This window comes from Nomascus leucogenys, chromosome 17 (genome assembly GCF_006542625.1).
Source record: "Nomascus leucogenys isolate Asia chromosome 17, Asia_NLE_v1, whole genome shotgun sequence".
NCBI lineage: Eukaryota > Metazoa > Chordata > Mammalia > Primates > Hylobatidae > Nomascus > Nomascus leucogenys.
Window position 1 is genome coordinate 72,826,959 of NC_044397.1, and position 23,815 is coordinate 72,850,773.

Consider the following 23,815-nt stretch of genomic DNA (forward strand, 5'->3'; position numbering starts at 1 on the left):
TCTCTGACTAACTTCCCCATTCCCTTTCTGATACTTCCTAAGTCCTCTTGTATGTGTTTTATGCTTCCCACTCCTTATAGGAGAAGGTCCAAACTTCCCTATGTTTCCCAGTTTCCCCCAAGATTCTGTAGGGCCTGATGAGCCAAGGTAAGGAGTTTTTACTTTATTCTAAGTATTGATTTTTCTACAGCGACAGGGAGTCACTGAAGGATTTTAGGCAGAGGAAAGACATGACTACCTTTTTATTTAAAAAGATCTCTTTGGCTCCTGGATAGATAATGGCTTGGAGCAAGAATGCAAGCTGGCTGTGGAGGTGAGAGGCTGTTGTGATAATTCATGTGAAAGAGAGTGGTAGCCTGGACTAAGGTGGGGTTGTGTGTGGATAGGACCGGACAGATGCCAGATATATTGAGGGAACATTTCTGTGTGGACTTAGTGACTGTTTAGATGAAAAAGACAGAGGGAAGAGTAATGACTCACAGGCTCCCCAATTTTGTTGTGGAGCAGTAGGGAGGACCATTTCCAGAGATGGCACTATTGGAGTGGAAGAGTAAGGCTTTGATAATATTCTGGAAGTATTATGACCAGGAACCCAATTTATGGTATTAGCCCGTTTTCATGCTGCTGATAAAGACATACCCAAGACTGGGTAATTTATAAAGAAAAAGAGGTTTAATGGACACACAGTTCCACATGGCTGGGGAGGCCTCACAACCACGTTGGAAGGTGAAAGGCACATCTTACATGGTGGCAGACAAGAGAGAATGAAGGATCAAGTGAAAGGGGTTTCCCTTTCTAAAACCATCAGATCTCGTGAGACTTATTCACTACCATGAGAACAGTATGCGGGAACCGCCCCTATGATTCAATTATCTCCCACCAGGTTCCTTCCACAACACGTGGGAATTATAGGAGCTACAATTCAAGATGAGATTTGGGTGGAGACATAGCCAAATCATATCGGTGCTTGACCGAGGGACTGGGGGGGAGCAGCATTCAGCCCAGGCCCTGCTCACTGAGCTCTGTTTGTCCTGGCAAGGCGCTGCTTCCACCTGGGAGAAGGGCACCCTTTCCTAACTCTCACAGAGATGCCATATGGGCTCTGCCCAGGAGAGACTCTTGCCCTAGTGAGGTGGGCCCAAGGAATGCCTGAAACTCTAATGAGTCAGATGAGAAATGCTCCTTCTATGGAGACAGCTGGAAAGAGGCTGGTAAAGGTTAGCCTGGCTTGACAAGTATGTAGAAGCTTTGTCTGGCTCCCTTAACACCCCAAGGGAAACTCTGGAGGAAGGATAGGAAGATGAAGATTTCAGATTTGGATGAGTCAAGGCCAAGGTGACTGTAAGACCTACTGAAGAAAAAAAGATCACTATACTTGCTGCTTAGTGATCTGGGCTAGAAATAGATATTTTAGAGTCATTAACAGAGTGGGGAAGAGCAAAGAGGATTGCTCAGGAAAGAGGGAATGGAATGAGAAGATAAGAGTTTTCCCAGTTAACAACAGAAAAGGCATTGGCTGCAGAGGTAGCAGGAAAACCAGGAGGAAGCTGTGCCCTGGATGCCCAGGGAACAGAAGACATCCTAGCTGATGCAGCAGGTTCACAAGACAACATGCATTATGAGGACCACAATGCATCTGCTGAATGAAGCGAAGCATAGCTGACAGAAGTGTCATGAAATGGGGAGGGTGATGGAGGCTGGGTCTTGTGGATGGAAAAGTGATTGAACAGGCCCTGTGCAAGTCCCAGACTCTAGCTCTCAGAAAGCCCATGAGTTTCTGCAGCTCACGTGAGTGATGGAGACCTAGAACCTCTGGTCCCATTGCTCACAGGGTGATACTTTGGGGCCTTGGGCCCAGGGTTGAGTGAGCTCTAACCCTGTTCCTCTTGCCCCTGATTATGGATTAACTTAAGCACTCTGTAGAAAACAGAAGCGCAAAAAGGGACCTAGTGTGCTAGTGATGATGATGATGTTAAAAATAATAACATTGTCATGTTATAATAATATATATGATAATAATAAGTAAAATTGAATGTTTACTATGGGTCGAGTCCAGGGTAAGTCTTTTACATACATTATTATAACTCACACATTTCTTATGAGATAGGTATTATATGTCCATTTTACAAAAGAAAAAACTAAGACTCAGAGAGGCTAAGTCATTTTCCCAAGATCACACGGCTAGCAAGTAGAGGAGCTTTTTGTTTCATTTTATTAATTTTAAAAGTTATTAACCTATTTGCTATGGAGCCATGTTTTAAACTTGCTCTAAAGCTCATCACAGAGAAAGACAGAGGATGAGTGGAGAGAGGGAATGGCTAATGGGGCTGGCTGTCCTACCCCAATCCCATCATCTCCTGGCCACACAGCCTTGCATTATACATCTTTGTTTACTTCTTAATTCATAAATGTTTTAGTGAAGGCCTACTCTGTGCCAGGGCTGAGGATGGAAGACCCATCTCTGCTACCCACAGACAATATCCTCATGAGGAGATGGGCAGGCAAACAGGCAGTATGAGTGTAGTGTGATGATTTTATGATGGGGACACAGAATGGGATCCAGGGAGGCTTCAAGTGGGGTGGTTACCTCCCCTGAGGAATGTCAGGCAGAAAATGCTTTCTGGAGGAACTGGGAGATTAGCAGATACCTGAATGGTGAGGAGGGAGGTCTCTAGGCAAACCTGGTTGGCTGAGGGGAAAGATAATTCCAGGCTTGGTAGTCTGGATTAAGAAAAAGAAATTAAAAATAGCTGTTCTGGTCTCCCTCACCCCCACTGCAGAAAGTTTCCACTTATAACTCCTAACTTCAAAGGCTATGATAAAATTCTCCCCAGACTCTTAATGCAAAACAAAAATTTAATTTACTCTAATTTGCTACATAATGTTATGGGGAGATCTTTGGGGGCCATTAGCTATTATTTTCTGAGACACTAAAGGCAGATACTTAAGAATAGTCACTTTCACAGATGCATGAATAATATGTAAACTCAAAAAAAGTTGAAGAATGAACAGGGGGCCAAAGAAAAAAATTGTCTCCTTGTGGAAATAGAATTCGGTAACCTCCATCAGAGCCTTCTGGGTACGTTTTTGGCACCTTTTTTGGGCCCTCAAGTGTGTAAGCACATGCTTTTTATCTTCCCCGTTTAATTAGATTGTCTCTGCCACTCCTGGGTCTAATTTATTTGAGAAACAAAAAAATGGACTATAGGGAAGCAATAAGGTAGAAGTAAAATGAAACAGAGGAGGGTACTGGTGACAGCTGAAGAGGAACTGCATCCAGAAACACAGACTTTCTGTGACTGTTTTCTCATTCTGACACCCAGTTCCAGGGACTGTTCTAAGACTTACTCTTCCTGTAAAATTCTAAAAGGAAGGGACTGTTTCTTGGTTAGCACAATGCCTAGTATATAGTTGGCACTCAGTAAATGTTAGCTTAATTCCTTCTTTTCTCTGTTCATTTCTTCCTCCTCTGCTTCCCTTCTTGAAGGGAGTCTGTTTGGTAGATTAGCTAGAACTTTTGGTTTCAAGCAATAGCAACTCACATTGGATCACTCACAAAAGGGACTACTGTATAGTATAAGGGTAGTAGGGTATCTTACGGAATTTGGGAGGAGCTGATTTTTAGATACCAGCTGGAAATGGACCTGGAATGAACTGGGACTTTTTCTTTACCTCTCACAATTCCTATTCCCAGAAATGGTATTCATCAGCCCAGTTTGGGTTCTATCAATTACAGCCAAAGGAGCAAGGTTGCAGTTCAGAAACTTCATTGCCTGCAGCCAATGATTATATGAATGGGAAGGGCCCTTTCTAGAATTTGGAATGGTTGTTAGACAGGTGTCCTTGAGGTGTGTGCACGATGCTCTTATTGGGGCAACTTGGGTCTACAATTCTTGGACTATTGGCTGTTGGGAGAATTCCAAATAGTAGGTAGCTTCCTACCTGAGAATGGTTAAAATGCATTAGTGAGATGCTGAGGAGCTGTATTCTCTCTAGTATGAAAAATAAAAAGATGTTTTCTTAGAAACTATACTTTTTGATACATTCTATGTATGTTGTCTTATATTTTTCTAGAACTTTAAAAGTGAAAAACCAATGAGCAACAAGAACTTGCCATTAATATCCTTTCTCTTATATAGAAACATGTAGTAGAATCCACCATCAGATCCACAGAGCAAATCAAAAGACTTGATATTAGCACTAGAGTCAGAGGAGCATCCTGCCAGATTCTTTTTTATATTGTGTCATATACAGTTGTTATATTTGAAGGACATTATTTGATCCTATGAACTGATGTAGGTAATGAGTTCAGCTCTTCCTCTACTTTTTTGCAGTGAAGTTGGGATCACACATTACTTCTTGGAAGAAATTAATCTTAACCTAATTAGTCTTAGCTATTGACTGGATCAAGCAATTATTAGGGACCTTCTTCCCTCCCTGTTTCCCTTGTTTGTTAGAATGCACTCTTAGTTCTTCCATGTTAGAATCCATTCCAGTAGTTAAAAAAGATAAATTTCTTTCCAAACCCAAATGTTAAAGTAAATATAATAAAACTAGAAGTTACTCAAACCCTGACAGATGTAAAGTATACTTACTATAATTTTAGGAGTCAATAAGCATTTTATGTAAAGGGCCAGATAGTAAATATTTTTGGCTTTGCAGGCCATATGGTCCCAGGCACAGCTACTGAACAATGGCTTTGTAGTGTGAAAGCAGCCAGAGAGAATATGGAAATAAATGAGCATAGCTATGTTCCAATGAAACTTTACTTGTGGATACTAAAATTCAAGTTTCATGTAGTTTTAATGTGTCACAGAATATTATTCTTCTTTTCATTTTTTTCAATCACTTAAAAATATAAAAGCTGTTTTTAGCTTGCAGATGCCACAAAAACAGGTGATGGGCCAGATTTCGTCTGCAGACATTAATTTGTCAAATCCTGCTCCAATTACCAAAGCAGATGATTGACACATCTGCTTGTCTGTCTTGGTTTAGTTTTCTTACTTCCCAGGCTTTCTTGAGTGAGCGTTTCTGAAAGAGCAAACAAAAGCCGTGCTTCTTTTGATCTCAGTCTTGAACTCATTCTTTCTTGACTTATGTAATGTTAGCATTCAACTTCACTTGGTTTGGTGTGAGAACCCAAAGGCTGAAAAGGCTGCTTTAAGAGTTTGCACTTGAAGCAGTGCATTTTAGTAGTTCTGTAGGTGTACAATCTCTAAAACCAGGGAGAGAGATAATAACTCTGGGGAGAAGCAGTTTAAAAACAGTTCTAATTATTCAGGCAAGTTATTTTTACCAGACTTTAGGGGACAGAGAAATGATTGCATTTTTATTATTTTCATAGGTTATATTTCAGAAAGCTTTTCTGTTAAGATGATTAAATACCAAGTTTTAATTTCACTCACTTACGCAAGGAAAAATTTCCATTGCAATAGACTTTTTTTTTCCTTTTTTTTTGATAGTTTACTACAGGAGACTCAGGGCTTTCAGGTTCCTCAGCTGAGGACTTATTTTGGCACAAAAAAGACATGTGCTTCACTTAAAAGCTTGGGAAGATGGGAGAAATACAGGGAAAGGGGAACTGCAAGAAACCTTTGGTGGTTACTATATTAAAAAATACATAATATTACGGTCAGGCATGTGTCTCATTCCTGTAATCCCAACATTTTGGGAGGTGGAGGCAGAGGATGACTTGAGCTCGGGAGTTCAAGACAAGCCTGGGCAACATAGTGAGACCTTGCCTCTACAATTTTTTTTTCTTTAAAGCAGCCAGGTGTGGTGGCGTGTATCTATAGACCCCGCTACTTTGGAGGCTGAATTGGGAGGATCACTTGAGCCCAGGAGGTCGATGCCACAGTGAGCCATGATTGCACCACTGCACTCCAGCCTGGGCAGCAGAGTGAAACACTGTCTCAAAAACAAACAAACAAAAAACCAAGCCCACATTATATTACATGTAATATATTATATATAAAATGTTACATATAAAAATTCTCTTCACCTATAAAATTAATGGCGGCAACAATAACTAAAATACGTTATTGTCACAGAGAAGAATTTTCCGTGCAGTCTACATAATAAGATCTGGGAGTCAGCTAGTGATTGCAACAACTGGATGCATACAGTGTGCCTAAGTTTTATGCACTTACTCCTACTTAATCCTCATTGTCAGAGGAGGAAAGTAAGACTCAGGGAGGTCAAGGCCATGTAGGTGGTAAGTGGTGGAGCCAGCTTTCAGACCCAGGTCTATCTGTGAGCAGAGCCCTTTTCATGCCTCCATGCTGTGACAGGTTCCAGGCGTGGGTATTACAGTCTCAGGGTCTACATGATGATTTTGAAACATCCCTGACTGCATGGCGAAATATGCCATTCTATGTGGCATGAGGTTCATGACACTGTTGGTTGCCTTTATGATTAATTAATCTTGCTACCAACCTAACCAGACCATGTGAATGTGGTTCTAGTTCTTCCCTGAGAGAATTTGTAACTGAAGTGTCAACTACACTCTGACACAATTCCATGTCTTTAAAAACACATGGTGAATTGAAAAAGATTAAATTCCTGGGACATGCATTAACCTGGGTTCCAGTAGGCTTGGGGGTTTTAATGGGCCCCCTGAAGTTGTATGTAGAATATTGTACATGTATGTCTGTGTGCTTTTTTTGGGACAAGGTTTCTAATCTTCATTAGATTCTGAAGATATGTGGAACCATTACCCTCTAAACTCAACTGGAATCAATTAGGAATATACCTAGTTTATTCTTATTATTGGCAAGTGTTTGTTAATTGTGTCAAATTTTATCACAAAGATGAGGCTAAATTAATTGTAGTCTCACAATAGCTTGAGCACAGAACCCGCATTTCACATTGTTATACCGTGGATTCTTCTGTGTGACTCAGCTCTGGTCTCTTTTCCCGTGGGCATCCGCAGCCCCTGGCAGCACTGCAACTGTAAATCCTCAATAATTGCTTGCTGATCGGTGGGAATAATTTTCCCAGTATAAGCCTTGCCTAACTCGGTCATTCCAGGCACTGGAAAGGCCAATGGCTAACTTGGCATCGTCATAAATTGAAACTTCTGCCTCCAAAGTCCGCCGCTTCCTTGTGTAGCACTTTCCTCAAGCCCTACCCAGCCTCAGTTTCCTCTCCTGTAATAAGAGCGTCAGCTATGGGATTGGTAAGATATCTTCCACATCAGCAAATTCCAGGAGTCTATCACATTGGGCAAACCCAAATTCGAAAGGACAGGACAAGCTATTTGGAATGGTTGGTAAGGGGCGAGTTCTAATTTGATTGTATATTTCACATCATAGAGCCCCCGGTGACTTTGACAATTACCTTCCTGGCAGGGACAGTGGAGAAGAAACACTATCGGGGCTCCAGGCCAGTGCAGAAGAAACACTAACGGGGCTCCAGGCCAGTGCTGGGGGCAGCGGCTAGGAGGAAGTGGGCGTGGCGATTTTTCCCGACTTCCTTGTTTGGAGTAAACTTCGGCAGCACCTCATGGCTAAGGGGTTTGCTTTTCCATCTGTTGATGTGCTTTCTGGAAGCTCCCCGGTCTGCCAGAGAAAACATATCTAGAAGACGCACGACGCCAATTCAGCCATTCCCTTGGGTCCCCAAATCCCCCCAGCCACCAGAGACGGAAGGAGAAGCTGAAGTGGAAAACAGACGTGCCTGTGGCGCGCGGGCTCCGCGGCTGGGAGAGAGTAGCGTGGCCGGGCAGGGATCTCCGCGCCCACCGGTCAGCCCCGTCCACGCGCCCGGGCGCGCGTCCTCCCTTCCTGACACTCCTCTCGCCGCCTCTGGAACTCGGGTTGGAGATGGGGCAGTCGCGACGGCTCCTGCTTCTGCCGAGCTCCTAGCGCTTTAGCTGTTGACGTTGGGTCCCCGCTCTTGTCTCCAGGCGCTCAGCTGCCAGCGCGCGGCGGGGCTGAGGGTGACAGCGCGGCGCGGCTGGGGGAGGATTCGCCGCCGAGCCCCGGGCTGCTCACTCCGCCGTTGGGAGGACCGCGGACGCGGCTGGTCGCGCTGCGAGGCCCCTGCCCGGCCGGCCGAGCCATGTCGGACGCCAGCAACAGGAAGGAGGGCTTCAAAAAATGCCGGAGCGCCACTTTCAGCATCGATGGCTACAGCTTCACCATCGGTGAGAACTTTCCACCCCTCTCGGACTCCTGGCTCGGGCAAACGCCCTCTCCGGTTGCGGTCAGAGTTCCTTTCTAAGCGGGCAGGGGGAGCTCAGGGGTCGGGCTGGGGCCGAAGGGTGCTTGCCGGGAGGGAGCCCCTGGGAGCGGCGACTGGATCGGGACAGAAGCCGCACCCTGGGCTGTCCCCCCTGGCACTCCTCGCGGGCTCCGACCCGGCGTCGCGCGGAAGCTGGTTTTCAGCATCACACCTTCCCGAACTGCTTGGTTTCCTGGCTGCGATTTTAATAACGCAGGCCGGGGGAGAGGAGGGGTGGAAATAGGGCTGGAGACGCTGCGATGGAGAGATGAAGATAGGAGTGCCGAGAGAGGGAGACAGAAAGCGACAGGAAGATGTGGACATGATAGAGACACACAGAGAGAGCGGCAGGAACATCCAGACACGGGGACACTGATAGAAACACCTAGGCCCCAGAGATAGAGACGGTCGTCAAGACTGACTAATAGAGTGACAGAGACGTGGAGACAGTGACTGAAACAGGAGAGGAGAGGCTGAGAGAGGCAGAGACGGGGAATTCAGAGAGAGAGAGAGAGAGAGAGAGAGAGATTGAACAACAGTTTCTATAAAAGTTGAAACAAAGGAAAAGGGACACATGAAGAGAGAGAACAGAGAGATTCAGAAAAATAAAGCAAAAAAAGAGGCCAATTCAGTCTCAGAGAGAGAGGCCGCAGGGAGGGGGGATCATATGTCATGCTACCGAAAGTATTTGAGAAAAAGCTGTGGTGTCTCTGAGCTGCAGGTGGTGTTTCCCTCTCCTGCCCTTGGGACTCCCAGTGGCTCCTGTTTTCTTTCCCCCAAAACCCTTCACCAAGAGGGGGACCAGAGGGGGTTGTGGGGACCTTCAGGGAGCAGCAGGACCACAGGGTTGACCCTCTGGAGGCCTAGCATTTGAAAAGGTGGGTGCTTGATACTTCTGCCTTCCGCCCCATGCTGTGACTGTTTTGAAACAACTTGTGAGGGATTGCCTTCACATCTTCCTTGGAGGTGAGTAGAACCCAAGTCTCAGGTAGAGCCCTGGAGGCCTGCTTTTTGGGACGTCAGCCTTTGGAGAACAGCAGGACAGAGGCAGGAGCCACTCTGATTCCTACTTTTGGAAGTACTCAGGTTACTGTGGGCTTAATGTGAACTGAACCCCAAAGCTTTTGAAAATGAGAGGGTAGATTATTTTGCTTTTTGTGGGCTGTGTCTGCCTGGATGTGTATCAGGAAAATACCAGGGCCAAGAAGAGACCAAGAAAAGGAGCTCATCTCAGGGCCACTTTTGTTCTTAATGAAGTAGCCCAAGGTTTCTGGGGCATGGACTGAACACTTGCCCTTCTCCAAACATACCAAATCCTACCCCTCTGAGCCTTTGCCTGGGCTGTTCCTGCAGGCAGGAATGCCATTCCCTCAGCAAAGCATTGAGAAATCTTGTCTATGCTTCAGATCCCAGCTTTCACTTTCCACCTCTTCCACTCTCCATCCCCATCAGAAAGAATTTCTCCCTTGGCAATCCCTCCAGTCCCTGAGTTCTCTGTTGGAGCTCAAACCCTGGCTTGAATCAGTTATTTAGGCACCTGTTGGTAGTCCTCATTGCATTAAAAATTCCTTAAGGATGAGACTGCTTATGTATCTTTCCCTCTCAAATGGTGTTGGTGGGTGCTAAGGGAGTGTCTGTAGAAAAGAATTAAAGGTTGCCAAAGTCAAAAGTGTTTCATTAATAGATCATTGTCATGTTAAATTGGTTTTCTTGACTCTGGTAAGAAAATTCTCAAAAGTTATACCAGGTTGTCCTTATGAGATCTTATCCTTCAAAGTGTGACTTTCTAAAATCCAGGATCATAGTGTGGTCCTCCTCTTCCTGACATTTGCCTTTTCTGTTAGAAGAGTTGGTCTAGCAGATTGGTATGGTCTGGTGGTCAGAAGAGACTCTAAAAATGAGCTGGTCGCTTCCAAGTGAGATAGCTGCCAACTTATTTCAGATTGCTGAGAATTTATTCATTCACTTCTTTCTACTTATTCTTCTTCCCTCCCCCTTTCCACATTTATTCAATTTTACTATACTAAGAGATAAAATTTAGCACAATGCCTGCCACATGGCAAACATTCAATAAATGGTAATTGTAATTATTCAAGGCACTAAGCTAGTATCATGGGGAGTTTATGAAGATAAATCAGACTAGAATCTGTGTTCAAGGAATTTGTATTTTTGGGGCAATATGATATGTTCATACATAATCATTTTAAAAAGCAGAAATTAGTAAGTTGCTAGAGAGACATTTAAGAAATTTTAGGCCAAGTTTAGAAAATACAATAATAAAAAAGGAAGAAAGAAAATCAACTGTCATTTTATCATCCAATGCTAAATATTAATATTTCTTGTATGTACTTCTAATATGTACATTGTTTTTACGAAATGAAATCATAATTGAAAAATGTGTTATTTAAAAAAACCCTATTAGTTTTGTTTCATGCTATATATAAAGTATTTAAAAAATCAACTTCCTATTGTTGGCTATTTAGGTTGCTTTTAATTTTCACCATGATAAACAGTGATAAAAAACTAAATCTTTGAGTATATCATGAGTCCTTTTTTTTTTTTTGAGACAGAGTCTCGCTCTGTCACCTGGGCTGGAGTGCAGTGGCCCGATCTCAGCTCACTGCAAGCTCCGCCTCCCGGGTTCACACCATTCTCCTGCCTCAACCTCTGGAGTAGCTGGGACTACAGGCGCCTGCCAACACGCCCCGCTAATTTTTTTTTGTATTTTTAGTAGAGGCGGGGTTTCACTGTGTTAGCCAGGATGGTCTCGATCTCCTGACCTCGTGATCCACCCACCTCGGTCTCCCAAAGTGTTGGGATTACAGGCGTGAGCCACTGCGCCCGGCCCGTGAGTGCTTCTTAAAGATAACCTTCTAGAAGCTTAATTGCTTAGTCCAAGAGTATGAACATTTTTAGGAACTTTAAAACATATTGCTCAACTGCCTTCTGAAAAGATCTACCAGCTTCTACTCCCACCAGCAATGTTTTGACAGCTCTGAAAGGTAGCTGTTATGACCTCTGTTTTAGGGGAAGAAACTCCCAAGACTCCAGAGGAAATAATTTGCCAGAAGGCACACAGCTAGGAGGTGGCAGAGTTGGGTTCAAACCACATCTGCCCTGACCCCTCAGCCCGGTGTTTGTCCCACATATCATGCTGCCTCCCACAGTGGACTTTATTTCTGCTGGAGCCTCGGGACTAGCCCATCATTCTGCAGCAGAGAGATCTGGGAGTTTGTTAACTTTGCTTAACCAGCCAAGGCTGGAGCAAAACCAGAAAGAGATGAGACCATTGCTGCATGTGGGACAGGGTGGGGTTGCCGCTCCCTGGAGGAAGATCAGGTAGAAGAAACAAGGTTAGTTAATCTGCCTCACTGGGCTGCCTCAGTCCCATGCTTCCCTGTCCCAGGGCAAATTGTTTTGCATCCTCTTTATGTAATTTTCTCAGGTCATGAAATGGGTATGTGGTCAAAAGGTCTTGGAAACAAGACTAAGATTGAACACGTGTCACATTCAGAAGCGCTGACTTTCAAAGCGCCTTGATGCTTTGAGAGTTCCATCCCTGGGAAATCATTCAACTTATTATGATTGCAGCAAGTGATTATCCTGATGACATAATTGAAGGCCATATGTGGAAGTGCAAGTGTAAATTGACTCTGGTGAGGTAGTACTTGTGAAGGAGCATTTGCATATGAAGTGAATGATTGGGGTGCGTAGGTGCAGTACCTTGTATTTCAGAAGAACTTTCCTTCTGGAGTTTGGATGTCTATTTGGGTTTGTATTAAGTCATTCACAGATTCTTGCTCTCTCCAGAAGGCTGCCTGAAATACAAACAAACACCTCCCCCTCAAAGTGATGTATGTCTGCCAAAAACAAAAGCACATTTTTTCTTTTAAATCACCTGAGTGAGCCCCACTCGATCTCTTTTGATGCTCCTCCCTGTTCGTTTTACAGATGAGAAAATGGGGCTGAGGGAGGGCCCATCATTTCCCTCCTGCCCTCAGTGATGACCTGCATGGCGTCAGAAGGAGGTGGGTGAAACCAGAGGCTCAGAGGGATGCGAAGTTGGCGGAGTGAATGTCAAATAAGCTGCTTCCTTCAAAAATGAACCTATTGGTGTTGTGGAAAATTCTAGGCCTGTACTGAAGAGGTGTTGCTAACAGAGACATGTTTCCTGTAGCAACGGCCACTGGCTTTTCGGCCTTGTGTTCCTCTCCTTGGGTTGTCCCAGAGGAGGAAAAACAAGAAGCCCCTAGACAGCAATCGGAGGCTCGAGGGGCTGGGAATGGGGGTTCCCTGACTTACCCTTGGACAGCAGGGGACGGAGGCTAAGCTGAAGGGAGAGGTTTGCTCATGGATGCTCCTCTCAGAGGGGATCTGGGCAGAGAGGGCTCTGTGGGTGGCTGAGGTCTGAGTGAATTGACTGCATACACTGGGGGTGTGGCCCACTCTCCAGCCATGGCAGAGAGGCTCCTGGCCTCCCCTGGGGCATATGGTTGAGGACTTTCTGAGCCCAGACTGGTCTCTGTGCTCTCTCAGCTGAGTGTCTTGTCTGCCTTCCATCTGCCTGCTTAGACAAGCAGGCAGTCTGGGTGGAAACAAGAACTTTGGAGCTTTTACACCTGGTTGGGAGTGATGGCGGGGAGCAAAGAACCCAGTAAGGATTCCAGGTAAAATATTCTATGGCCTCCTCCCAGTGCTCATGGACCTACTTCTCTCCCTCAGTCGTATCTCAGAGTAAGTCAGGTGCGGCAGGGTGTGGGAAGAGGAGTCTGCAGACGGAGGCTTGCAGTCTCTGCTCTGCTGTTCATCCTCTTCCATTCTGCACCATGGGCAAATCACATTATCTCTGAGCCTCAGTTTCCTCACATGTAAAATGGGGAGTAAGATCCTTAAGTTATGGCAGTATGGTGAGGATCGAGTGAAGGAATGCATGAAATAACTGCGCTGTTAACTCTAAAATGCCCTCCAAATGCTTCTTGTTATTAGGGAAAGTTAATGCTAGTTAAAACCGGTGTATGCCACTTTACAGCATTTGCACTTCGACCGAGAGCAGCCCTGTCTTTTGCCTAAGGAACTCTCACAATGGAGTTGCCATTGTCAACAAACAATTAGAGTGCCCGCTTTTAGGGGGCCAGCTGAGAGGTTGTATTTGCTGTGGGAAACCCTGGGCTTTGGAGTCACACGCAGATTTATCATGCCCATCAGGTGAGCCATTTAGCTTCTCTCAGCCCTAATTTTCTTCTCTGAATAAATGGAGGTAGTAATACCTTCCTTGTGGAAGGGGAGGGGAATGAAGGGCCGTGCACAGTGCTTGGCTGTCACACTGTGGGTGTCCGTTCAATGTCCCGTCCCTTTGCCTGAAATCATACTGTGAGTAGAGCTGGTGCTGGCTGGGAGTGGGTGAGCATTAGTGGTGTGATCCCCAGGGTTTGTGGCTGCACTCTGTGGATGGGCAGCCCCTGACACCAGACGAGAGTAAGAGTCAAGTGGGTAATGGACACCCTGCTGCCCTCCTATAGGCTGATGCACTTTCTGGAGCCACACAGTGTGCCTGGCATGTCTACTCAGCCTCCACAGACCTGGACAGGGTCCACCTGGAGCCATGGGGAAGTTGGGAGTGGTGGGGAGAATAGTAACGAAGGAATGACAGTCCTGAGCTGGGCTTCGGATCTGCCTGGAACACAGCAGGAGGAGGGGACCAGGATGGGTAAATTGCACGGAGTAGAGTCCAGAATATAACAGTCTCTGGAGTCAGACGTTTGTGGTTCAAATCCAGAACCCCATTTTCCTTTTGTTGTGATCTTAGAGAGGTGGCATTTCATGGCTAATGTTAAGACTCCTAATCTGTAAAATGGACGTAATCAATAGTATCTACCACGCTAGGGTAGGAAATCAAATGAGATAGTGCAACTAGAACACCTAGTAGGGCTGATTTATCCACTGGGTACAGTAAGCATAGTGATCAGACTGCAATATTTTTAGGATTCTGAAAATATTTTAATTTCTTTTAGAATTGAAAGAAAAAATAAACTTTTAGATTGAATGAAATATTTTACTTCATAGAGTTTCAGTCAAGCTCTAAAGATCTGCAGTACAACATCATACACCTAAAAATTTGCTTAGAGGGTAGATCTCATGTTAAGTGTTCTTACCTCGACAAATAATAAAGAAGTTAAGAAAACTTAACATTATTATATTCTTCATTTCAATGCAATCCTAAAATATACTTTAAATTTTTAAAAATTCTTTCTTTGTGGAGGAAGGGACCCAGAAAAGCAAAAGTTTCTAGGGCCCATGAAATTCATAATGAAGCTCTAGCTTCTAGTACAGGGCCTGGCACAGTCAAGGCATTCAAAATTGTGAACTATTATTATTGGTAGGTTAATGAATATTTGCTGAACATAGCACTGAAGTAGACACTGTAGAAGGGTGGGGGAACCACAGAGGAGAAAAGCACAGACTAGTAGAAAACACATACTGGACTCAGAGATGGGGTTAGCCCCTTACTAACTTGCTCTTTGATCCTGGTAAGTCACTTAACCTGGGCCACAGTTTCTCCATCTGTAAACAAACTGGTTAAGTAAGGAAATCTCTGCGATTCCTGCCCCTCCCGGAAGAGGTGAGCTTTGAGTCCTGACCCTGGCCTTCCCAGAGTAGGTGAGATGCTGGGGAATGGCTAAGTGAGGTACACTGGGGATTTGTGATGGCTGCTTTGTAGAGATCAGAGCAAAGAGGAGGCAAACTGCGTGCAGGACTAGTTAAGAGCTCAGAGGTGAAATTATTCATGAAGTAAGCATACCAGGCTTTGTGTATACAGCATTGTACAGTTTTCTTACTTATAGTGAAGTTTAATAACCACTGAACTAAACTCAAGAAAGGACCAAAGGCAAGTCCATGTGTAGCTGCCCGGGCCGTCCAGCTATTTCACCTATATGCTAAGTATCAAATTCCAGTGGGAAATGGGGACTAGCTGGAGATTTCCAAGTGTTTCTGAGTGCCTGCAGGGCTAGCTCTATTGTGATGTGATATGAAACCTTTTTGGCTTCAATTCATGCTACTAGATTTGTTATGAAGAATAAACGTAAGAATGAATAACAAATTAATAATAGATATAGAAGCATCTAGCCTGGATCCTGCTTGATAAATGCTTGTTGGATTTGAGAGGCAGTCTGTGCAGAGGTTAAGAGTTGGATTCTGGAGTTTGACTGCCTTGGTTGAATTTTGGCTTCACAGTTTATTAGCTGTGTAATTTTGGACAAGTTACTTAACCTTTCTGTATTTCAATGTGCTCATCTGTTAAATGTAGACAATTATATTACCTACCTCCTAGGGTGTTAGAGGAGTTAATACACATCAAGCACTCAGAATAGCACCTAGTACAAAGTAAGTTCTACATAAATGTTTTTATTATTATATATTTATAGTTTATATCCATTATAAGATATTTTCATAATATTATTAACTTGAAAATAATAATAACCAACTCTGAGTCCTGCTTGATGAAATCGCCATATATACTGTTGTTTGAAAAACTGTAAGGATGACTTTGTCTTCTGCTTTCTGTTGTTCAAAATTGGCATTTTTCATGTGCTTCACTTTTGTGTCTTTGGGTAATGAGCTCTTGATACCTTATGGTTGTTCTTCATGGATCCATGTGTTCCCATTTCCTCAGCAGGTTAACATCTTTCAGGATTTACTGTGTCACTTGTGATCGTTTTGCAAAGCGAGTCTCTAGCTGTCAGGCCCTTGTTAGAATGTTAGCTCTCCTAGGCCAGGATGCCAGGTGGAAAGGCAAGTGATACAGAAGACCTGAGCTCTAGACCCAGTTCTGGCACTTCCTATCTCTGTGGCTGTGGGAATGGTCATTCACCTCTGTGACCCTTGAGGCCCTCATTAGTAAATGGGGATAGCAATTCCTTCTTTGTTGCGTTGTTGGGAGGGTTCAAGAGGATGAGGAATGTAAGAACCCAGTGTGCTCTAGGTGCCTGCTAATTGGTAGCTGTTGGTTATGATGATGGAGGGATTCTGAAATCAGGGTGTGGGCAAGACTCCCAGACCCACAGCTGCTTCCCTGGATGGTGCTCACCTGCCTGCCCCTGGCTGCCTCCGCCAACCCTCCACCAGCCACTTATGTAGCATTCTGGCACGGCTGCAAGTGTGTCTTTGTTTTAGGGTAGGATTTCCGACCAGGCCAGGGATCTGGAGTGCCTGTCTCAGCCAAGCCGGGTGCTTCCAGCTGGGTTGGGGTAATTGGTGCCAGCTGCTTTGGGGAGAGCTGGTTGGCACTTCCTGTGCTGCTGGCAGACAGGCACTGTAGTGTGTTGGGACCTTGGCCTGAGAACCAGGCCTTCCCCAGGGGACCCTGGGCAGGCTTGGAGGCAGAGTTGCTAGAAGTTGGTTTTCACTTGGTGGAAGGCAGTGTCTTCTGGACAAGGGTCCAAAGCACCCAAGACTCTGCCCTGGAGTATTAGGTCACAGGTACTGCTGCCAGAGTTTGAGAAGAAACCACATTGCAGGAATTGATTTGCTGACTTTCTCTCTGCTTCCCCAAATTGCTGTGCTGCCTCTCTTTGTGGTAACTTCATAGAGTGGTTCAGGTATGATTCCATGGGCTTGGGGAGGAGAAAAGGAGAAGAAACCCCTTCTGGACTTGCATGGACTAGTAACCACCAGCATTATAGATAGTCTAATTCAGCTTTCACAAGCTGAAATTAGACAGATGGAGAAGTGACTTGCTCAAGGTCAAAGTAATAAGTAAGGGTTTCATTGCAGTTCAACTACAGGGCTCTTTCCTGGCTTAATTTTTTTTTTTGGTTTTGCTGTGTTGGACCTGCTGAATTACATATTTCATTTCTCAGACATGAGATAATCTTAGAGATTATCTCAATAAAATTTTTGTAGTGTATATGGTGGAGAGAATATTCCTTCTTTATCTTTGGACAAAACAGAATGTGAATTGATAAGTTGTCATGTTCACCATTTATGAAATAGCTGACCACTTATTTATTTAGTTAGCTTTTAGAGACAGTCTTGCTTTGTCACTTAGGCTGGAGTGCAATGGTATGATCACAGTTCACCACAGCCTTGACCTCCTGGGCTCAAGCGATCCCCCTGCCTCAGCCTGCCTCTGAGTACCTGGGACTACAGGTGTGCACCACCATGCCCAGCTAACTTTTTTTTATTATTTCTAAAGATGGGGTCTCGCTATGTTGCTCAGGCTGGTCTTCAACTCGTGGGCTCAAGTGATCCTTCTGCTTTGCCCTCCCAAAGTGTTGGGATTACAGGCATGAGCCACTGTGCCTGGCCTCTGACCTCTTTTTTTACCTTTCTGAATCTTGTTTCTTAATTTTGTAAAGTAGGAATAATAATATCTACATATGATGTGACATATGTAAAGTTCGAGCCCAGTAATGACAATTGCAGGTGCTTATAAAAATACTGAAAAATACTGACTCCTTCCCGAACTTCCCTTTTCTTCTTCCTAGTTCATGCCAAACCTGAAGGTATTTCTGCTGGCTTAGATGTTTGCCCAGTAATCACAAATAGGGGAACCCTCCAGCCCTTTGGAAGTTTCATCTCTCTGAGAGGCCCCAAGAGAAAGCTGGCATTGTTTTTCTCTGACTTTGGGCCCAGGGAACACACATTAATGCAATAGGATTTAAGCAGTGAGTGGGAAAGTGAATGGAATTCTTTTTTAAAGTAATTAGTTTACAGTTTCTCAGAAAGGTCCACTGTATCTAGTGACTCACCTTAAACAGTTGGAAATTACTTTAGCTTTTCAAATTGTATTGAGTCAGTTAATATTGGAGAGGAATCAATCATCTCTTAAAGAAGGAACTAGCAGGACTTGAGCCAGACTAGATCCCAACCATCTGCTGGGCCCCACAGAAACCCAGTTTTCCAACAGGATGCATTTTCTTTCTTTCGCATCTGGGTCATTCATGAGGCCAACCATTTAAGACAGTGAAAAGTATTTAAAAGATGCAGAATTTAGTCTAGTTGTGTAAGACTGTAAGCCTGGTCTTAGTGACTATTTCAAGGAGGCTATTTTTTGGGGTAATTATGCAAACCATTGCCCCCATGTTGCTGATGATAATGAGAGGCTTTACTATTGGTAAAGCACTTTCCCAAACATCAGCTCATTTGATGCTACCAATTCCCCTGAAAAAGATCTATGAGCAGCTCCATTTTACAGATGGAGAAACTGCTACTCCAAGAAGTCAGAGTGACTTGTTTCAGAACCATGACTCCAATCCAGTTTCTACATTTTGTTTTTTTAAGACGGAGTCTCACTCTGTTGCCCATGCTGGAGTGCAGTGGCATAATCTCGGCTCACTCCAACCTCTGCCTTCCGGGTTCAAGTGATTCTCCTGCCTCAGCCTCCCAAGTAGCTGGGAGATGGGGTTTCACCATGTTAGCCAGGCTGGTCTCGAACCCCTGACCTCAAGTGATCTGCCTGCCTGGGCCTCCTAAAGTGTTGGGATTACAGGTGTGAGGCACGGCGCCCGGCCAGTTTCTACATTTTTGAAAGCTTGGGCATCTGAACTAGAAATCTGGGAACCATTGTAGATTCCTTTTCCTGTGCAGATTCCTACCCTCACCTCATCTAATTAGTATTTAAAGTCTGTAGGCTTTTTGATCCCGCTGCCCGTCCGTTTAAAATCCAGGAGGGAGATTCCCATTGCATGCAGGATCAAGCCCACATTCCCAGGTAGGGCCCATGGGCCTTCCATGACCTGGCCTTTGCTTTTCTCTGGACTCGTACTTTGCAGTGCCCTGCCTGAGCATGGGCCGTAACCACTCACTTAGCCTGTCTTTATGGAGTGCGTTCTTTATGGCAGCGATTGTGTTAGGCACTAGGAATACTATGTGAGCAAACAAGCCAGCCCTGATGACATGATGCTGACAGCCTAGTGGGGCCCACAGACATTGGTATAACTGTGCTTAGTCCTCTGATGGCAAGGCCAGGGTGCTGTGGTCATGCCCAGCAGGGGTATCTAATCTGTCTGGGGGTTGGGATGGGCTTCCCTGGTGAAGGGTGTTGGGGAGGTGATGGGAGAGCCTCCAGGTGGATCAGGCAGCCTGTGCAGAGGCCCTGTGGCTGGAGGGAGGAGATGGGCTATTGAGGGCTGTGAGAACATTACGAAGAGGCTGGAGAGGTGATTATATGAGGCCTTATAGGCCCACTGGAGGATTTTGTTTTTTTCTCCAAGAACAGTGGAAGGCAGTTTGGCCATTTTAGGGAGAGGGGACAAGATCAGATTTCTGTTTATAAACACACAATCTGGCTATGCTGTGGAGAATCAGTTGTTGAGTATTTGCTGAATGTTCTTGCTATCATGTATTAATAATAACTAGCCATTTCTGTGTGGCCTGCATTCTTCCTTTCTATCTGGGCCTTCCTGTAGCCTTCTGGGTATTAGTTCTCTCTTTCAAACAAACCAGGCAAACTTTTAGACTGCCAGAGCAGTAGGTGGTCCTTGGGGGCTGGAGGCTGTCTTAATTTTCCTAATTACTTAATTCATTTTTTAACAAAATGAAGATAGCATTATTAATTTTATTTGCCTATAAAAATGATCCATATTCATTTTAGGCACTCAGGAAAGAAAACCTCATTATCCAGAGATGACCTCTGTTAATATCCTATCCTTGGTCCACATAATATTCTATTGCAGTTCTATTTAAATGGGATCATACATGTTGTTCTAGTACCTGCTTTTAAAACTTAATTGTATATGTGGATATTTTAAATTAGTCAGCTCTCTTGGTCTCTCTAACTTAGTGCCTAGGCTCTCTTTTGTGTTTGTATCAGCTTCCTTAATCCTGAATGCCTCATGAGGCAGGTGAAACTTTTCTGAGTATTTCCCAGCATGGCATAATTTGGCAGAGGTGTCTCACCAATTATATGCACACATATTTTATATACAGACACACACCCCTTCCACACACCATGTATACTACTATTTTCTTTGTAATTGAGCATTTGCCATGTGCCAAATGCTCTTCTAAGGGCTTTCTAAGCACTAGCTCATTTAATTTCTCATTTTCGGATGAGGAAACTAACGCACTCATCCAGGGAAGTGGAGAGATCTGGATTTGAATCTAACACTACCATGGTTATGTGAGAGCTTGATTATGCATGGGACATGTCAGAGGAAGTGCCCTTCTTACACCTGTGGGACATGCCTTGGGTAAAAATCCAAAGCACTTTTGGGACATCTAGCATCTCCTCTTAGCATCCCAGTGAGAGGGTTTATGACTTTAGAAGAGGGAAACTGAGTAATAAGTTCTTAGAGGTAGAATATTTCTTACAGTGTGTTTCAGCAGAAAGCTCAAACAACCACTCATTCCTTCCTTCTCTTACAAACATTAGTTAGTGCCTACTGACCTCCCTGCAAGTATAGGAAGATATTAAAGAATTTTCTCATCCTTGAAAAGCATGTGGGCTTGTGGGGAGACTGACACTGACAAATAACATGCTGAGGCCAGGTGCTGTTTGAGAGATTTATAAAGGATGAAGATAATGCAGGGGGAGGGGTTGGCAAATGCTTGGACTTAGTTTTTTCCACTCTTGTTTTATCTTTCCCTCCCTTCCCCTCCCCTTCTCCTCTCTCCTCTCCTCTCCTCTCCTCCCCTCCCTTCCTCTCTCCCCCCTCTCTTCTCTTCTCCCCAGTACCACTCCCTTCCCTTCCCCTCTCCTCCCCTCCCTCCTTCTTTCTTCGTCTTCTCCCTTCCTTCCTGTTCCTTTTCTCCTTTTCTTTAGCTTTATTGAGGTGTAATCTACATATCATAAAATTTACCCATTTTAAGAGTACAATTCAACAAGCTTTAGTGAGTTTACAGTTGTGCAATCATCACCATGTATAAGTACTTCATTCTGTTTTATTTTGAATAATATTCCATTATATGAACATATACATTTGTTTATCCATTCACTAATTGTTGGACACAGGTTGTTTCCAGTTTTTGGTGATTATGAATAATGCTGCTATAAATATTTACATACATGTCTTTGTGTGGACATATGTTTTAAGTCTCTTGGGTAGGTTCCTAGGAGTGGGATTGTTGGGGTGTATGGTAAATTATTGTATAACATTTAGGGAACTGCCAGACTTTTCCAAAGTGTCTGCACCATTTTATGATTCCACCAGTGATGTATGAGAGTTTTTGAATGGAGTTTTAAAGAAGCAGGAATCAGCCACGTCAGTGGTTCTCAAATGCTGCAGCAACAGGGCTGGCTGCATAAAAACCAAATGGAGAGTTTGTTAAGGATTTCTGGGCTCCATGCTCCGAAGATTCCAATTCCATAATTGTGGGTTGGACCTGGCAAGTGCATTTTTTCTTTTTTTCTCTTTTTTTTTGAGACAGAGTCTTGCTCTGTTGCCCAGGCTGGAGTGCAGTGGCATGATCTCTGCTCACTGCAACCTCTGCCTCCCAGGTTCAAGCGATTCTCCCACCTCAGCCTCCCAAGTAGCTGGGATTACAGGCACCCACCATCATGTCCAGCTAATTTTTGTGTTTTTGCAGAGATGGGGTTTCACCATGTTGGCCAGTTGGTCTTGAACTCCTGACCTCAGGTGATCCGCCCACCTCAGCCTCCCAAAGTGCTGGGATTACAGGCATGAGCCACTGTGCCCAGCCTATCATGTGCATTTTTAGAAAGCTCTCTGAGTGATTCTGCTGTGTGCCTTGTTTAGGAATCACAGAGCTGGATGAGGTTGGGGATGGGATGGACAGGGGAGAAATTCTGGGAACATTCTAGACAGAGAAAACACCATGTATAAGAACAGTGTGATATGTGAGGATGATAATATTTAGCAGTAGGTGTGGCAAGAGAGAGGGCACTTAGGAGACCCTTGCATTGGTCAAGACTTAATAAGGAAGCAATTATTTCATTGACATTTCTGTGCGGTTTTCTGTGAAACTTTTCAAGGGGAACTAACTTTATTTGTAATACTAGGTACTAGGCTAAGAGTTTTATGCTTAATTTTCCAACTCTTTTGACTCATTATTATTCTCAGTTTATAGGTGAGGAAACAGAGGCTTAGGAGGTTAACTAATAGAGCTGGGACTTGACACCAGTTCTGTCTGGCTCCTTCCACCATAGCAGTTTGCCCCTATTCTATGCAGAGCACTGGTGCTAGTGCCATGTGAATAGGGTCTTGGGATTTCATATTCATTGTAGGAGAATTCATTATGCATATTTTGTGATTGATTCTCCGGCTTGCTGTGCAGTCATTCCTATTTGCCCTTCTTTTATATGGGTTAGAGGTGTATTAGATTTTCTCTAATGGAAATTACAATATTTAAATGTTCTAGGAGGATGCAAAATAAGATACCTTGGTTAAACACCTTGAGGCTCTAGTCTATGTTGGTGTTAATAAACGTCCTCTGGATGGTTCTTCCCGCCTTGGTCCCTGTTGATCAAGGTAATGTTTACTGACTGCGCCAAAACTTGACCCTGGTCCTCTGGTGGCAGTCAGTGTGAGCACTACAGAAATGGAAGATTAAAGCCCTCTGTGAAGCAGGCATTGGAATTCTGCGGTAGGGCTGTTTTCAAAGTTGGATGCGTGATGAAGGGAAACTTGTAGTAATTACTGAACAGATGCCCTTAATGAGGTCTCTGCTGGATTTCCAGCTGGCAGCAAAGCTCTGCATTGGGACGGGACCATTGAAGTCACTGGATCATTATGTGACATCACATCCTCCGCTTGTTGTCATAGCAGCTGTAATCATCCCACCGAAAGTGTCCCTCAGGGTGATGGCAAGCCACATCTTTCTTTTAATGTTGATCCATGGTGCTTTCTTTCATGCTAAGGAGAAAAAGAACCAGCATGCCAATGCTCTTCAAAAAGAGAAAAAGCTTAATTTCAGCATGTTATTACTACCATTGTTACTATTTTAACAATTATTGTGCAAGTTAAACTTATGATTGTGGAAAAATTTATAAAATAGAGATTGGCAAGGAGAACACAAAAATCCTACCTGTCATATTAACATATAGACAGAACCACTATTAACATTTTGGTGAATATCTTCCTGAACAAAAAAAAGTTGTTTTTGCTTAATGAATATAGATATGTACATTTATTACTATTTATTCAAATATGGGACCATTACTGTATTGTAGTTTATTTTCTCCCCATCTGACAATGTATAATTAATGTCTTTTCATATCAATATTCTTATTCATCACAGTTTTTAAGGTATCACGATTGGTTTAGCTGGTCCTCTGTTATTGGGTGTTTTAAGTTCTTTCTGCTTTCTTGCTGCCACAAATAACATTACAGCAACTATCATTGTCTCTACATCTTTATAACTCCTTTTTGCCTTAGGAATTGTTGAGTAGAAAGAATTGACTATATTTGACACATTTGAAATGTACACTCTAAACCACTCCCACTCTCCAATGTCTTACCAATTTACAATTCCCCACATGAGGTATGAGTTTTCGTGTTGATGTTATGAACATGGGATTTTAACCTTTAAAGAGTTATAACTTGATAAGTAAAAAATGGCATAAAGGCCGGGCGCGGTGGCTCACGCCTGTAATGTCAGCACTTTGGGAGGCGGAGGTGGGCGGATCACGAGG

General features: G+C 44.0%; 1 protein-coding gene across 2 annotated transcripts in view; it reads left to right on the forward strand.

The window, feature by feature from the left end:
• The first annotated feature begins 7,467 nt into the window (after positions 1-7,467).
• The window catches only part of PDE1C (phosphodiesterase 1C), a 572,912-nt gene continuing 556,564 nt past the window's right edge, over positions 7,468-23,815 (forward strand). The window contains exon 1 of one of the 2 annotated variants that reach the window (XM_030796179.1): positions 7,468-8,146. In XM_030796179.1, coding sequence (XP_030652039.1) covers positions 8,062-8,146 — 85 coding nt within the window. In that variant the 5' untranslated portion in view covers positions 7,468-8,061. The remainder of the gene's footprint in view (positions 8,147-23,815) is intronic. The other variant, XM_030796181.1, reaches the window with a different exon arrangement.